The sequence below is a fragment of the Pelophylax lessonae genome (assembly GCF_965119305.1).
Source record: "Pelophylax lessonae genome assembly, chromosome: 2".
Taxonomy (NCBI): Eukaryota; Metazoa; Chordata; class Amphibia; order Anura; family Ranidae; genus Pelophylax; species Pelophylax lessonae.
The window spans coordinates 150,664,000-150,682,448 of record NC_138769.1 but is presented as its reverse complement, the minus strand read 5'-3'; the positions used below and the strand labels follow the sequence as shown (position 1 = coordinate 150,682,448).

General features: G+C 40.5%; 1 protein-coding gene across 2 annotated transcripts in view; it reads right to left on the bottom strand.

Moving 5' to 3' along the window:
• Positions 1-16,760: 16,760 nt before the first annotated feature.
• CRK (CRK proto-oncogene, adaptor protein) overlaps positions 16,761-18,449 on the bottom strand; it is a 38,959-nt gene continuing 37,270 nt past the window's right edge. The window contains exon 3 of one of the 2 annotated variants that reach the window (XM_082247801.1): positions 16,761-17,603. In XM_082247801.1, the coding sequence (XP_082103927.1) occupies positions 17,466-17,603 (138 nt within the window). In that variant the 3' untranslated portion in view covers positions 16,761-17,465. The remainder of the gene's footprint in view (positions 17,604-18,449) is intronic. The other variant, XM_082247802.1, reaches the window with a different exon arrangement.

Sequence of the window (18,449 nt, the reverse complement as noted above, 5' to 3'; positions counted from 1 at the left end):
ATTGGTTTGCACAAAAGCTATCACAGCTACCAACTAAGGCAAATTTGTCATTTTTATTGTTAACTAGTAATGGCGGCGATCTGCGATTTTTTTTTGCGGGACTGCGACATTGTGGCGGACAGATCGGACCCTTGACTGACATTTGACACTTTTGGGGGTACCAGTGACATTACTACAGTAATCAGTGCTATAAATATGCACTGTTACTGTAAAAATGACACTGGCAGGGAAGGGGTTAACTTTATTGGAGAGGGAGGGGTTAATGTATGCCTGGTGCTTACTAACGTGTGTGGGGGGGAGGGGACTGAGTGACACAGGCACAGATCGCAGGTTCAGCTATGCTGAATCCTGCAATCTGTCACTGTTTGTCACTTAGGAGATTTCCACACTCGATCCCCCACGATCGGGGATGAGCAGCGGTGATCACCACCTCTCCTCCCCTGGCCCGACTCCCGCTGTGACTGAATACAGCGGGAGCGAGCCTCCGGCGCCACGCGCGCGCCACCCATAAGGGGATGTAGGTCTACGTCGCTGGACGTTATCGAGCCACTTAGCAGCAGTACGGTCAATGTCACCGGTCTGCAAGTGGTTAAACTGTGTAAAAATAAAAAATTAATAGGAAAAAAAAAAAATTAAAGCACCCTGTCCCCGTTAGCTCCAGTGCAGAAGCGAACGCATACGGAAGCCCCACAAACATATGTAAACTGCGTTCAACCACACATGCGAGGTATTGGCATGATTGTTAGAGAGAGCAATAATTTGAGCCCTAGACCTCCTCTAACTCTAAGCTGGTAACCTATAGAAATTTTTAAAGTGTTGCCTATGGGGAGTTTTAAGTACCAATGTTTGTCGCCATTCTGTGAGCGTGTGCAATTTTGAAGCATGACATGTTGGGTATCTATTTACTTGGTGTAACATTATCTTTCACATTATGGGAAAAAAAATTTGGGCTCACTTTACTGGTTTCTTATTTTTCACTTTACTGGTTTCTTATTTTTTTTATTAAAAAAAGTGATTTTTTTCCAAACAAAGTGCGTTTGGCAGACCACTGTGCAAATACGGTGTGATAAAAAAATATTGCAATGATCTCCATTTTATTAAGGTTTCTGTTAAAAAATATATATAACGTTTGGGGGCTCTAAGTAGTTTTCTAGCAAAAAAAAATGCTGGCCAACTGCTGCCTGGGTTCCCTGTGAGACCAGGAAGAGTGGAAAGAAGCGCTGCAGCTAGGTACAGTGCTGGATTAAGAGAGGACTCAGGTAAGTGTATGGGATGGGCGCAAGAAGTGTTAAAACTATTTTTTACTAATACAAGGAATGAAGGTAAAAAGTTTAGAACCACCTTAAGCAAAATATGGACAGATCCTATCACAACTGGGCACATTTTTTATATATAGAACCATATATTTTAAATTGCATGTGTCTGACCCAAGTATTAATTGTCTTAATAGTTGATGGATTCTGGGCAGCCCCTGACTATTTTAATGAAGTGTTAACTCTGGGTCTTTTTTCCACACAAGGTCACTATCGTTGTGAACAAGCCCATGAGGAGTGAAAGGCATTTTGGGGGTGTGGTTTCTTAGGTGGTTACCCAAAAAAAAAAATTTAATATATATATATATATATATATATATATATACACACACACACATACATACATATATATATATATATATATATATATATATATATATATATATATATATATATATATATATACATACAGTGGGTACTGAAAGTATTCAGACCCCCTTAAATTTTTCACTCTTTGTTATATTGCAGCCATTTGCTAAAATCATTTAAGTTCATTCTTCTTCCTCATGAATGTACACATAGCACCCCATACTGACAGAAAAACACAGAATTGTTGACATTGTTGCAGATTTATTAAAAAAGAAAAACTGAAATATCACATGGTCCTAAGTATTCAGACCCTTTGCTCAGTATTTAGTAGAAGCCCCCTTTTGATCTAATACAGCCAGGAGTCTTTTTGGGAAAGATGCAACAAGTCTTTCACACCTGGATTTGGGGATCCTCTGCCATTCCTCCTTGCAGATCCTCTCCAGTTCTGTCAGGTTGGATGGTAAACGTTGGTGGACAGCCATTTTTAGGTCTCTCCAGAGATGCTCAATTTGTTTTAAGTCAGGGCTCTGGCTGGGCCATTCAAGAACAGTCACGGAGTTGTTGTGAAGCCACTCCTTCGTTATTTTAGCTGTGTGCTTAGGGTCATTGTCTTGTTGGAAGGTAAACCTTCGGCCCAGTCTGAGGTCCAGAGCACTCTGGAGAAGGTTTTTGTCCAGGATATCCCTGTACTTGGCCGCATTCATCTTTCCCTCGATTGCAACCAGTCGTCCTGTCCCTGCAGCTGAAAAACACCCCCACAGCATGATGCTGCCACCACCATGCTTCACTGTTGGGACTGTATTGGACAGGTGATGAGCAGTGCCTGGTTTTCTCCACACATACCACTTAGAATTAAGGCCAAAAAGTTCTATTTTGGTCTCATCTGACCAGAGAATCCTATTTCTCACCATCTTGGAGTCCTTCAGGTGTTTTTTTTTAGCAAACTCCATGCGGGCTTTCATGTGTCTTACACTGAGGAGAGGCTTTCCGTCGGGCCACTCTGCCATAAAGCCCCGACTGGTGGAGGGCTGCAGTGATGGTTGACTTTCTACAACTTGCTCCCATCTCCTGACTGCATCTCTGGAGCTCAGCCACAGTGATCTTTGGGTTCTTCTTTACCTCTCTCACATAGTTACATAGTTAGTGAGGTTGAAAAAAGACATCAGTCCATCCAGTTCAACCTATGATATGTGTGCGTGTTTGCTTTTAACCGTACATTGTATACCCCTGTATACCAAGGCTCTTCTCCCCCGATAGCTCAGTTTGGCCGGACGGCCAGCTCTAGGAAGGGTTCTGGTCGTCCCAAACGTCTTCCATTTGAGGATTATGGAGGCCACTGTGCTCTTAGGAACCTTAAGTGCAGCAGAAATCTTTTTGTAACCTTGGCCAGATCTGTGCCTTGCCACAATTCTGTCTCTGAGCTCTTCAGGCAGTTCCTTTGACCTCATGATTCTCATTTGCTCTGACATGCATTGTGATCTGGAAGGTCTTATATAGACAGGTGTGTGGCTTTCCTAATCAAGTCCAATCAGTATACTCAAACACAGCTGGACTCAAATGAAGGTGTAGAACCATCTCAAGGATGATCAGAAGAAATGGAAAGCACCTAAGTTAAATATATGAGTGTCACAGCAAAGGGTCTGAATACTTAGGACCATGTGATATTTCAGTTTTTCTTTTTTTAATAAATCTGCAACAATTCTGTGTTTTTCCGTTAATATTGGGAGCTGTGTGTACATTCATGAGGAAGAAGAATGAACTTAAATGATTTTAGCAAATGGCTGCAATATAACAAAGAGTGACAAATTTAAGGGGGTCTGAATACTTTCCGTACCCACTGTATATACATATAGACACTATACATGTATCAAAACAGATGTACACCATCACCCCATCTAGCTTGGGCTGGAGAGCACACTGTTCTGAATGATACGCCATGTTCGCAAACTCCCAAGTAGGAAACAAAGGGGCACACAGATGTTATATTTTAACGGTTAAGCTTGACGTTACCAGGCTCTCGTAGTCACTTCCCTCATGATCATAGGACCATAGACCATTTTAAAAACATGGTGGTTCCCAATTACATACTGGACAAGCCACTCCTTTTAACCTCAAGCTGGTAATTGAAATTTCTTCTTTGTCAAAAACCTTACTTAAGCAAAGGTTTTACTTTTTTCAGCTTATAGGGCAGAGCATACCGCACCTCACCAGAAACCAATGCGCACCAGCCCCTAGCAGAGAAAGCTTATAAATAACAGAGGGCAAGGTGGCAAGGAATCCAAGGAATAAATCCGATGCATCAAATGCTGGCCTGCTCTCTGCAGGAGCACAGAGACGCCACAAGTGATTGGGTCCCTGCTCTACAATGCCTAAAGAGCTAGTTAGGGATGCACCAAAATGAAAATTTTGGGCCGAAACCGAAAATGCAGGATGCCCTTGGCCAAAAACCGAAAATGACTTCTCCCCCCCCAAATAATTTTAAAATAGATGGAACAGGGGCATACACCAAAAACAGGCAGCGACATACACCTGTCGCTGCCACCCTGTCACAGTATATGTACTGTGATGGGTTGGCAAGTGGTTGATTTAATTACCAATGGTATTTGTATTATGCAGCATGAGGGGGTTAATGTATTGTCACTGCTGGATTAGTGACCGACCAGTGGCAGTTAATTAACCCCTTTGTGCTGCATTAGTGGAACCAGTATCAGTGTTGACACTGATACTGGTTGCACTAATGCAGCACAAAGGGGTTAACTGCCACTGGTCGGTCACTAATGCAGCAGTGACCAGAAGTGACAATACATTAACCTAATACCAATGGTAAGCTGATTCAGCTATCACCCCCCCCCCCCCCGCATCAGCTTCCCTCTCCTACTCACTCTTCCTCCGGCCACGGTGTCAATTATTCAAAAGTCCCACCTCTGGCCGGCCGCCCGCCTCCCAGGGATGTCACTACTACTACTACGATCTGTACATGAATGAAGTGACATACCGGGCGGGAGAGCGGCCGCTAATAGCTGTCACTATGTGAGCCTTTCACTTCTCTTAATTCCCTGTCAGTGGCACGATGTACATGAATTAACTGACACTCCGGGCGGGAGGGGGCAGGGCGAGCGGCCGCTAATGGATATAACTAGGTGATTCTTCCCTGTCAGCGGGACTGTGTGTGAATGAGAACTGACCTGACACCGGGCGGGAGGCGAGCGGCCGCTAATAACTAGAACTATGTGAGAGCTTCACTTCCCTGTCAGCGGAGATACATGCCTGACAGGGAAGTGAAGCTCTCACATAGTTCTAGTTATTAGCGGCCGTTCGCCCCGCCCCGCCCCGCCCCCCCCGTGTCAAGTAAGGATCACAGTTATATCCATTAGCGGCCGCTCGCCCCGCCCTCCCGCCTGGTAGGTCACTTCATTAATGCACAGATCATAGTAGGGACGTCATTGAGAGGCGGGCGGCCAGCCAGAGGCGGGACTTTTAAAACCTACCCTGCGCGACGCCCTCCTCCTTCCTCACGGCAGCCATATTAATTTCAGCAATGTTAACCCATTATCGGCCGAAATGGGATAGGCTCATTTTCGGCCGAAATTTTTCGGTGCATCCCTAGAGCTAGTGTATACCATCCAATTCAGGTCAAGGCACAACTGGTGCACAATTTTTTAAATGTCAAACAAAATTGACCATAGTGGCTTCTAATAACACAAAGCAGTATCTATACCTTTAAGAACTACGGCAAAATACCTCCTACAGTTTTGCAAAAATGCATTTGGAAGTCACAAAAAAAAAAAACTACTAAAATACCACATGAGCTATTTTATGAAGTGATGCAGTATTTTAGTAGTGTGAGCTAGTAGTATTTTAATGTTGGCAGTAACCAGTGTCCTTAACCACCATGATATTTACTGGTTGTTAAGGACACTGTGGCTGCCTGCTCCTTAACAACCATGACTCAATCTGCTGTCAGCGGAGTTCCCACTGACAGCAAAATGTATATATAAAAAAAAAAGAATTGCTGGCGTTTAAAATTTACCTGTTGGATCTAAAATGGATTTCAAGGAAAACATGCCAAAAAAAAAAAAACCTAATTGGCCGGGGTCCCCCCCCCCCCCAAAAATCCATACCAGACCCTTTTCCCGAGCATGCAGCCTGGTGGGTCAGAAAAGAGGCCATACCAGAACACATACACTCAACATAAGGGGGTGCTTAGGACAACCCTGGGCGGTATTTGTGGTGGTCAGCAGGCTAATCAAAATCTGCCCCCTAGATTCTTCCCCTCTACTCATCCACCAAAAATTGCAAAGTAAATAAAAACAGACAGTTTGACAAGGAACCTCCCAAAAAAAAGTCCCCTGAAGTAGATTCAACATCAATCACAATAAACACCGACAGTGGACCCGAACGAAAGGGGGGACTGGGTCTGGGGGCCACCTTGTTAAAGGGAGCTCTCAGATTCTGACAAGTGTCAAAAATGTGTCACTAGATCCAATTACCTCATGCAATATTCTTTAATGAATTGAGCCCGTTATCACATATGTTGTAGGTCTGTAAAAAAGCCACAACTAGAGCAAAACCAAGAAAACAAAAAATATATCCTTCATGTACGCTGCTCAAAAAAAATTAAAGTAACAATTTTTAATCAGAGTATAGCATCAAGTCAATTAAACTTCTGGGATATTGATCTGGTCAGTTAGGTAGCAGAGGATGTTAATCAGTTTCAGTTGCTGACACACAGGTCACTGCCTTGTGGGATGTGGGTATGCCTATTTTTCCAAACACATCAGATAGATATCTGCATTAGCATTGAGCTGTGTAGTTGATTTTATAGTGCTTCTTTAGGCGCAATCTTTTTTTTATTGTAAGTTTTTTTTGTATAAAAGCAAAAAAAAAAAAAATAATAATTTTGTAAAAAAAAAAAAAAAAAAAAAGCAATATAAAAAAGGTCCAAAGCATAAGGTGAATCCTTAGTTGTCTGCTGCATTTTCTTGTACATGAGCTCCACTACAACTTACTGCATAAGCTACTGTTTTCAAATTTAAAGTGAACACCAATACACCCAGAGAATTCGGGAAAAAAAAAAAAAAAAAACACGTGGTATTTTTTCATATCTTTATTTACTAAGCATATTATGAATATACATACATGCTATAAAAAGTTTGGTACTGGTGGAAAAGTGTATAGTGTTAATATACAATGGCACATTTGTTTTTCTTACATTGCCCATTCTATGTAACGCAACAAAAACATTCGAGATGCAATGTATCTTTACTTTTTATTCTTACACATTGTTAGAGCTGGAATAAAAAGTTTACAGAGATTACCCAGACACTTTAATATAAAATATTAGTGATAAAATGCTGGGATCTACTGACATTAGTAAGGAATGCAGCAGCTGATTTGTTCCACATATTTAAAAAATAACACTAAAGTAATGAATAAATGCACTATATAAGTCAAGTGATTTATGTTCTCATTAACATTGAATGCATCAGCCATTTCTAATTTAACGTCCCCTTCAGTACAACCATTACCTACCTACCTTTTTCTTCCAAATTTGACACTCACAAAATCTCAAATTTGGAAGAAAAAAAATCTCAAATTTGGAAGAAAAAAAAAAAAAAAAAAAATCCTACAGTCTTCAGAGAAAAGTAATTAAAAACGTTCACAGGATTACCCGGATTAAAAAAAAAAGTACAGAACTTCTAAGGACAGCAGATTAGGGCTTTCATTGAAACAGTCTGGCAGTTTTCTTTACATATTTGCACCTATTTTGATAGCAATGGCCTAAGTCCCCGTTCACACTGGGGCGACCTGTCAGGCGACCTGGTCGCCTGGCAGGTCGCCTTCCATAGAGAAGCTGCGGACCCGCTCTAATAGGAGCGACACAAGTCGCTCCAACTTAGAAAAAGGGTCCGGAGCTTCTTTGGGGCGACCCGGAGCGACCTGCATAGACTTCAATGTTATGAAGTCCGTGCCGGCCGCTCCGAGGCCGCGGTGCGAGCAGCGCGCCGCGACCTATGAGGTCGCCCCGGCAAGTAGCGTCGCCCCAGTGTGAACGGGGCCTAAACAGTATGTGTTGGGTAAATGGCAAGGGGTTTGCATATTACTGACAATCAGGGTTTAGTTTAAACTTGTAACTAAATGTATGAGGTTTATTTACATGAACGTGAAGACCACTGTAAAGTAATCCTGCTGTAATTTTCTTTATTTAAACTAAACTGAAATGTGATGGACTTACTTTTTAGGAACCAGAAGCTGCCACGATGGCTATATCTGTAAAAATTGCAAGGGTGAGCGTTATACAACACCTTTTCAGTCAGAAAAAATGGACAATTTCTGCAGTTCATTTTCAAAATTGTGTTCTATGTTGCAAGGTAAAAATCAGCAAAATTGTGCAAGTTGGAAATTCCAGGTTTTTAGTGTTTGAATTTATACACCTCTACAAGTTTTAGTTGTCCTAGACAGATTTAGAACCAACAGTAGGTGCAATGTTTGTGGTAGCACATGCAGTAACTGGATAATACTTCCACACCGACTACTGCATACTACCATGTCCCTTTTGTTTGAACAGGGACAATGCATAATGTTCACATTTATGCTGGCAGGAAAGCTGATGCAATAGCTCAACACTGTCAGGAAACTCAAAGCACTGTAAAAAAGCTTGTGTGCCCCCCAACACAAAGCAAAAAAAAAAAAAAAAAAAAAGGGGGTACCTTTCAACAAAGTCAGAAAGAGCATATTGGCCCTAGAAGCTCAGTACATGCTTTCATGATTCCTGGCATATTTCATTATGCTGACCCCTATGTTGAATGCAATGATTGCTATGAGAGCTTTTACTGCACACAGACAGAATGCAGTCTGGGTAACTAGGCCTTTTTTTTTTTTGCAAATATAACTTCATTAGAACACAGAGGAGAATACAACAGGGTAAAACTAGGCCTTTTATATACTCTTCGACTGCTTGTGCATGTGAGCAAAGCTTTAGAAAATTAAAGCTATAAGCACAAACCTTCAGACATAATGCAATGTTGTGCCCAAAGAGAATGAAAGCATGTACTGAACAAACTTGACACCTTACTAGTTTCAGGTTTTTCTTTATATCTTTATATCAACACCAAGAAATAAACCTGCATGTTTGACTTTAATGCCATATTTGACCTTTTATTACTTGGGACTTTGATGAATAGTGTACTATTTCTTTCAATGCATGTGAACCCCACTCGTGTATTGCAAATACTGATTTTCTAAGTCAGTATTAGCAAAGGTTTAGACACCAAGCTTTCTCAGGCACTAAGTGATGTCTTGCAGCAAGCAAGCAAGCGTGTTCCTACTTTAGCTAAATTACAGGGGTCATAGTGAGCATGCCAGTACCTCTTAAAACTGAAAGACCACATTTAACAAGTACTGTATTCATAAACTAGGTTAAAAGTCTAAAGCAGATTTCTTGGACCTCCAAACTACTTTTAGCCCAAGATTGGGAATGCTGAATACAAATCTTAAGAAGTGCCTTGTAGCTTTGACAAGCAGGAATTCTGTAAGCTCCAAGTGTCTACTGAGCTGCGCATACATTAAATGTGTGAAAGTGTTTTTTTTTTTTAGACAAGTGTTTATAGCCAAGATTAAAAAGGCCCACATGTACCTTAAGTGATTCCAAACAATTTTTTTTGGTTTTTGGTCATACTTTCCTACTCTGCAATAATTTTGCACAGAGTAGCCCAATTCTCCTTTTCTCTGGCCCCCCGCCGGTTCTCCTGGCTTCGCCTTCCAGCCCCTATAGCAAGCCACCTGCTATGGGTGCACTTGTGAGGGTTAATTTCCAGGCCACGCTGTCTGGGTCTATTGATAGACAGCAGGACTCGACCCTGGCAGTAAATGACCGCAGCAGGAGCCAATGGCTCCCACTGCTGTGTCTGATGGACTGCATGTATGAAGGCAAAAGAACACCTTTCTGCCTTTAGAACCACTTTAACTCCAAATAGCTATAGACACCGCTGGTCTCATATGTGAACTGTGTTATCTGCCAAGAGCATTTGAAATCCTTTTCAGTCAGCCTTGTTATCCTGGTAACAAATCAAAACATAGCCCAGTGCGTGACCTCGCATTCCTTTACCAGTTAGGCAATACAGCTTGGTTTTAGACTCCACCTTCAATAGAAGCACCACACTGTTCTCTCCTCCAAGCAGCAAACTCCCACAGTAACAACCAGTATTGTGCAATGTAGTACAACCTAACTGGCCACTGTGTAATTGAGTCTTGTTACGCAAGGGACCTCAGAAAATTTTAAATATTGCAAATTCATGATTTTTTTTACCAGCTCTATTCAACAGATGTAAGGGTTTTCATAAAGGCTAAATCGTGCTTTTTCCAACTGCCTGGAGTTCAGCTTTAAATACTTATGCCATGGCCTTCCTTCAACTACACACCGTGGATGCAGCCATTTCTTTAGCAATTAAAAAGAAACCTTTCCCGAGAGAAAACGGGTCTCCTCTTTTTGAAAAGCCACTTGCGATGACCCTCTTGCTTCAGCACAGGAGTCACTAACTTAGAATAAGAGCAAATAAGGCCTTCACCCATTACTTTGCTTTTCCTGAAAAGCACAGTTGTTCCAGGTCAGTATCAAGTATTGAAAGCCAGTGGGTCTACAAAAAGTCATGTGACCAGTTTTTACAGAGGGGGATCATAAGTTAATATGAAACCTTTTATGTTCTATTATATGCATTCAACAAAGACTTCCTGATTACTCTTACTCCCATCATCACAGACGGCATTAGGTCCAACTGAGAAAAAACTAAATATGCTATGCCCCCAGTTAGAAAATTTATTAACCTGACAACTACACACCCTAGATAATATAAAAATGTGGGGATTACCACTTGAAGGACTCAATGCACCCCTTCAAACTGAAGTTATCCCTCTATGCTAGAAGAACACATACAAAGCTCACGCAAGCTAAAAACCTGGCACACAGTAAATTAGAAAAAAAAAAAAAGAAACTGCCTGTTTTTGCCTTTTGAGAGCCTAATAAAAAGATTCACTTTCTGAAGGTGGCATCTTTAGTTTAGAAGTAGACCAAAAGTAGAAACTGGGTGATTTCTGCTCAATGCACAAACCAAACCCACAATTTTGCTATCAATTTTACCCCACAAAATAGCGGTTGCTGTGATTTACAAATTATGTGCAAATGTATGCCATCCAGACTGAGGCTTGCCTTTGTAATATAAATGTCTCACACTTGTGTCCCAAGGTAAAATTTACTTCCAATATCTGAATAGTCTGGAATCCAGTGACTGGTTTAGGGCTTATCTCTACAGGAGATTTTAATCTTATGCTACTGAGCAGATTAACCACTTGTTTGCAATAACCTTATTAACAGCACATTGATTTCAGTGTATTGTGAATTAGGCAGCTGTTAGTTGTTTAGCCTGGAGCTAGGTGTGTGTACATACATACATATTATACACACACTGTATAGAGTAAAGTTTTAGCCATCCCCAGCAGAAGACCGTGGTTATGGCTAGTGACTATACTAGCCACTAGCAATCTCACGTAAAAATCTGGCAGGCTGGTAGTACCCAATCAACTTGGTAAATTCAGCCAACCCATACATGGTTCGAATCTCGGCCGGTTCCTGCTGAAAAGGCCAATTTTCAAACTGTCTATGGCCGGCCTAAGCCAGCTACCACCCTTGAATTTGATCGATCCCCGGATTTCAGTAGATTGTCAATTCTAAATCCGGCAATAAAAGCAACATCTTCATTACAGCATTACAGTTTAATAAGACTTTTGGAAATTTTGTAAAAAAAAAAAAAAAAAAAAAAAAAGCAGAAATTTACCAAAAGGTTTGATTGTAACAATATTGATCCCATCTTGCGGTAGTTCAAAAACATTTTAGGTATTTGACAAAAAAAAAAAAAAAAAAAAAGTTTTATTACTCTTAAATTGCCACATGTATGGCTAGCTTTAATCTAAGTTTGTTGCGAAACTTCTAGCAAGAAGAAAATTGAAGTAAACCGTCAATGGCAGTTGAAATTTAAAAAGAATGGTATTAAGTACATATTAAATCATCAATTCAGACAGCGTATTGTGAAGTAGAATATTGCTACATTTTTTTGAATGGGGAATAAAAACAGCAAAAAAAAAAAAAAAAAAAAGCCATTAAACAATCTAAATATTGCTAGAGTATTGAGTTCTGTATGAAATCCTAGGCAGTATTTTGGCAACATAAGTTCTAAGAATTATGGGTTCATAGGATTCAAATCTGAGCAACATGTACAACAGTATTGCCACTTTGTTTTACAATATACAATTATACAAGGACATTGCATGATCAGTAATACAAATAAAACATTCAGTTTTGCAGGTGAATAAAAAAGGTGCTTCAAACTAATATCTGGAAGAGCCTATTGTTCTGTAACAACCACATACATTAAAAGCCACAGACTTTGGTTAATACATTTGTGGCTGACCAGAGCACCAATTTACTTTGACTATTTACAATAGCGTTCTAGAAAGAAATTAGTGTTTGTTGCAGCTCACTAGGTTTACTTAATTTGGTCTGGAATCTTTTCCAGGTTATCAACAGTGTTCAAAGGCATAAAAAAATAAGTATATTAATTCATTGTTTCTCAACTCATGTGATTAATGGCCACCAACCAGAATTTACAGAAGAAATTAAAACAGGAAATAACAGCTTTAGAAAGACATGAACGCTTGGCAGTATTAAAAACACACAAAAAACAAAACAAAAAAATGCTTTACACCAGGGATATGCAAACTGTGGCCCTTCAGCTGCTGCAAAACTACAAGTCCCATAATGCCTCTGGTTGTCATGCTTGTCACTGTCAGTCTTGCTATGCCTCATGGGACTTAGTTCTGAAACATCTGGGAGGGCCAGTTTGCATATCCCTACTTTACACCATGGCTTTAGCTTGAACCAGAGAAACTAAACTGGCAAAGTGCAATCACAATGGCTCTCCAATAATTAGGTATGGCCTACAGTATACGTATACAAGAAAATTCAAATGACTGAGCATGAATCATATTGTTGGAGATACCAGAACATAAGAGCTGCACGATTCTGGATAAAATGAGAATCACGATTTTTTTGCCAAGAATAAAAATCATGATTCTCAGCGTAACATTTTACATTATACAAAAAATTGGGCTAACTTTACTGCTTAGATTTTTTTAAAAATTCATTAAAGTGTATTTTTTTCCCCCAAAAAACGCATTTGAAAGACTTCTGCGCAAATAGTTTGACATAAAAGATTGCAGTAATCGCCATTTTATGCTCTAGGGTCTCTGCAAAAAAATTATATATATAAAAAAAAAAAAAAAAAAAAAAAGTTTGGGGGGTTCCAAGTAATTTTCTAGCAAAAAATACTGATTTTAACTTGTAAGCAACAAGCGTCAGAAAAAGGCTTAGTCTAAGTGGTTAAACTGCCCTCCTTTACAGACAGAAGATCATTCCTTTGATCTAAAAGAACGAAATGATACATTGCAAAACATTGTGTCTAATGCCGGCTCACACTGTTCCCGTTCTAATTGGAGCGACTCACGTCGCTCCGACTTTGCAAAAAAAAGGTGCAGGAACCTTTTTCTAAGTCGGAGCGACTTGCATTGACTTCCATTATGTGAAGTCGTTGCAAGCCGCGCCGAAGTAGCGGTGCACGGGCGACGGCATTAGTTGCCCGAAGTCGTATCAGATCAGTGTGCACCGACACTTAGACCCGGTCCACACTAGCGCGACTTGTCAGCCTGACAAGTCGCGCTCCCTCGCAGTCCATTGACTGCTACAGGACCCGTTCTAATAGGAGCGACACAAGTCGCTCTGACTTAGAAAAAGGGTCCTGTACTACTTCTGAGCGACCTCGGAGCGACTTCCATTATGTGAAGTCCATGCAAGTCGCTCCAAAGTCGTGGTGCATGGGAATGCACAAGTCGCCCCCGAAGTAGTACAGAGTCGTGTCGCCCCAGTGTGAACCGAATCTATAGTTATCTAGCAGCCTTAATGTTGATAAACATTTGCAGGGCTCTTTTTGCTTGACAGCTGTAAATGAGCAGAGAAGGGCTCTGTATGAAGCGAGGGAATGCCATTTTAGGATCTGAGGGGGGGGGGGGGGGTGAATCAAGATCACACTTTTTTCCTTTTTAACGATTAATCCTGCAGCCCTAGAACATAATGTAATGAGAAATGAAGTGATGGCACATTGACATGGGCATCAGCATCCCTGAGCAGCTAAATAATGAAAGTTAAGAAAAAATCTTTTACAATTTTGCTCATTATGTTTCAGACATAATAGAAGGCTTCGCAGATAAAAAAAAGTATCCCATATTTTCGGTTTCTTTGGGGCTTGTGCCGATGGAAGTTCCTGTCATAATAGGGCATCTTCCCACAAGCCAACAGTAAAGCAAAAACAGATTGAAGATAATGCACCTTAGGATGTCAACTTCAACGAACGATGAGTGACAAAAAAAAAAAAAAAAAACAGACCTCAAAAGCTGGCGGAATGGACTTGAAACCTGCTATCAACGCAGGCCCTAAATTAAAAGAACCTGTCAGGAAAAATACAGGAAGTGCATTTGCTGTCCTTTTTCTAATTTCAGCTCAGGGGGATGACATTTTTATTCTTTCCTTTAGTACCTTGTTGGGAAAGGCGATTTACACCTGTGCTCACTGTCTTAGCAAATAGTTTGTCAATTACAATGACTGAGACAGTCTTCACATTCAAAGTCAGTAAAAGCAACTTCTGTATTTTTTTTTCCTTTTACCAACAAGTTGCCTTAAAACTTTTCCTGTCACTTTTTCTGCAAATTCCTACTCCTAGTTCATGGCCATTTTGGAAGAGACTTTCATAATCTAGCAAATCTCTGTAAAACCAAAAAGGCACAGGCTGGAAAAATTGTAAAGAACTGGGAGCCCACTTAAAAGGTTGTGTTTGTGAACAAGCACCAACATGAAAATCTTGGCTTAATTCTAAAAGTGGGTCCGGGCACTTGAGATCAGGGATGGGAACAAAAATGTAGTGTTTTTATTGGCTAGGCAAGCCAATCTAGGTGCCAACATGCAACTTGACTCCCTCTGCAAAGAACAAAATAAAAAATGCATTAGGCACCAGTGTAACTGTAGGCACACTGGCTGCCCACTTCCCAGGATCTGCTGAACCCAGGTTGATGAGCAAAAATATCCAGGTAACATTACTGAGATTGGAAATCCCAACAGTGGCAGGTCATCTGAGAAACAAGACAAAACGTGGGGACTAGGACCTTGTGTTAAACATTAATTGCACATTTATACGTACACAAGTCACAAAAAAAAAAAAGAAAAAAAAAATAGACTAATGTATGATAAAAGTACATTTGACAAAGGGGGTAGTAGTGCTATAAAAGGCACACCATCCACAGTGATTTAACACCCCCATTAACTTGCCTTTATTAATCCTTTAATAAAAATAAACACAAACTTGCAATAATACAAACATTAACAAATCTAGTGTGCCATTATTTATTCCCACGAAACCACTACCTCAAAATAAACCTTCTATAGACCATCTAGTGGAAGCCCAATGTCTTAATAGTTTTCGGGTTTACTTATAATAGAAAGTTATTTCATTACTATTAAAATCAGTTTGGTTTTAAGAAGTACACATTGGGGCATATTTATGAAGTAGTAAACTGACTTTCACTAAACATTCACTGATTGTGAATCAACCAGTCATTTAAAACACATACACCAATATTCACCACCTGTAGTGAATGCTTGGTTAATGTTGTAGTTCTAAATAAGGGGGGGACACAGGATTTAATTGTAGTCTCATCTGATAAACACATTCACTCAAGAAAAAATGTCAGGAGGTACTCTTGAAAAGCAATTTGAAAGACATACATTAACCACAGTAAGTACTAAACAATAACAAAAAGGATATATAGAAGAGAGTTTGTGGGATGTGCAATTTGAAATAACATACTTATTAAAAAAAAAATACATTTACACAACTTTTACATCATTTAGAAGGGGAGGCTGCTGCAGACATAGCCTAAATGATGCTTCCTGCCCTTGTGTTTCTCCCTTTTTGTCAGGCTGCTATAGGTGTTTCAGTTCACATCTGGCACCATGTTCACTGTTATCTCGATCTGTAATACTGTGCCATTGCTACTGAAAAACAGAAGGAAAACCCTACTCTTTTTCAAGCACATTACAAAACAATTTGGCACCAGTAGTACTTACATTACTAAGTTTTACAATGAGTATTTATGATGCTGTAACTCAAGCTTTTTTTGTTGACCTGTTCAGCATTGAGGCACAGGCAATGAAAATAAACTTGTCCGGAAATAATAGGGTTGACGTAATAACAGTACCACCATAGGGGTATTCTCATTTTGGGATAGCAATGTAACCACAAGAATGAAATTGGCGGGGAAGAGAGGCATGACCAATCCAAGGATTGTACTGAGTTATTGGTTGGTGGGGTTCTGTCAAAGACCGAAAATGTTCAAAATGAGGTGAACTTGACAGGATAAGTCTCCTAAACTCAGGGGATATCATTTTCAGCACTTTTCAGTGACACTGTCACTACTTGCCATTGCTTAGCTTTGTGTAATGTTAATCAATAGCTGTCTTCTCACACGGAATGCTGAATGTGACAGCGCAGATCACTAGAGACACCCTATTGGCGCAGCACTCATAACTGGAACAATTTTCATAGTATTGTAGAAACCCATACTTTGATCATTGGAGATCGCTCACTTGTTTTGCTTCTTTAATGTAAAGCTGAAGACACTTTTTTTTACTCAACGCTTCTCTGCAGTACCCTTGGAAATGGAGGGGACAGATGTAGCAAGTGAAGGGACAGTAGAGCAGCTGGGGATAACAGGGAGAGTGGGATGGAGGATAGTGTAGCAAAGAAGAGAGCCCAATAAAGGATGTGTGGAGCAGGTACAAGACCGTCTAAAGGAATGCTGTTAAAAAAAAAAAAAAAAATAGATGACTGCCGGAAGAGTGGACTGCCGGAAGTGTGGAGAAGAGGAGAAAGCAAAAATGTCAAGAACCCAGGGAAGAAAAGAAACCAGAGAGATAACAAAAGCATGTCAAGGTTAGTGGAGTACAGCCTCCAGGGGGCAGAGAAGTGCCAGGAAAAGGAGAGAGAGAAGCAGCTAGGGGCAGGAGAGCAGAGAGTGCTGGGTGGTAGACATGATTTCACTGGAAGAGGCAGCAGCACAGCATACAGATCAGTTTAGGCAAAAACTGGAACCCCCTTGTCTTGAAACTTTAAAAAGCCTTGCAGGTTCAGCTTTTAATTTATATATAGGATTAAAGAAATAATACTGGAAATAGCAAAGCAGCTCTTTGAATTTCATTTACAGCTGACTTAAACACAATATGCATAATTATTTAGCCAAATAAATTGGCGTACAGTGTTTACAAAAGGAAACGTTAAAAGTCAGTTTTAGAAAATGGTGATGTCCAATGTCAGATCTTGAGGCTTCTGCTGGTCTGGAAAACTATACAAAAAGGAGAAAGAACAAAAGCCCTGTAAAAATGTCCCTTGTTCAAATAAAATGCCTTGCTATAAGCAACCGTGCAGTTCACTGCATTTGCATGTGGTATTGCCAAGCTTTGATGTTTCATTATTGCCTACTTTCAAAAAACAAAATGCAAGCTTGTACCCTGACTCTGCCAAATCTCAAAGAACTGCCTGATCACAATCGAAAGGGTTTGGGGGCATTTGCTACTTTTTTTTAAGCTACACATCTCGAAAACCTGTGGAAGGCAATCTAAGTGGCAGATGGAGAAAGAGGGAAACAGAGCAAGATTGTTCGCATTTTGGGAATTGGTCCAAGTCACACTCAGCTGAAGTCTTCATCAGGGTTCTGTTGATCCAGCAGACGTACATGTGTAAATGGAAAGTGACCATATTTTCCGTTACACTCTCCTTCCCATTGACCACTCACGTTAATCTTTGTTACTTTCACTAGTTCACCAACCTGTGGAAAGAAAAATGGGAGAAAATGAGCCAAAAACAAAAGCAAAACACATATGCTGCTCCTCTGTAAACCAATGAAACAATAGGATTTTTGACTTTCTGTAAAATCCATTTCTCTAATGTTCATTGACTGACAAGCTCTGGATCTTCAAACCATTGGGTTATACTGCCCCCTACAGTTGTAGGACACTATGCAGAAAATCTGGCTACGCCTATGGGCAGTCCCCAGGGGGTATACTCCCCCCTCTGCTATAGGTACTCAGTTTTGTTACAAGCAGTGTCAGAAGAATTACAACAGCACAGAGGGGTGGTTGCTGTGTCCATCAATGAATGTCAGAAATGGACTTTACAGTAAGTCAAAAATCCCAATTCTCTTTCATTGACGGGCACAGCTCCTGATCTTCCTAACCATTGGGATGTTTCAAAGCAGTGTTAAACATGAGGGGTGGGAACAGCAAAAAAAATTCAAAGCTAAAAACAGCCAACCAGGCAACTGGAGCCCATCTGAAAAAAAAACAAAACAAAAAAAAAAACAAAAAAAAATACACCCTCAAATAGGATCAGGTCCTCTAAAAACAGCAGCCTACAAAACCTTGCGGCCAAAAGAAGTATCCGCAGATGCCAACACATCCACTTTATAAAACTTTGTGGAAAGTGTGCGCCGACAACCAGGTGGCCGCCTTGCAAACCTGAGTCACTGATGCCTGATGACGGAAGGCCCAGGAGGCACTAAGCGCCCGAGTAGAGTGCGCCTTGACAGGGAAAGGAGGAACCCGATCCCTGAAGGAATAGGCCTGAATAACGGTCTGTGATCCATTTGGAAACGGCCGCAGGAGGAAGCCGACAA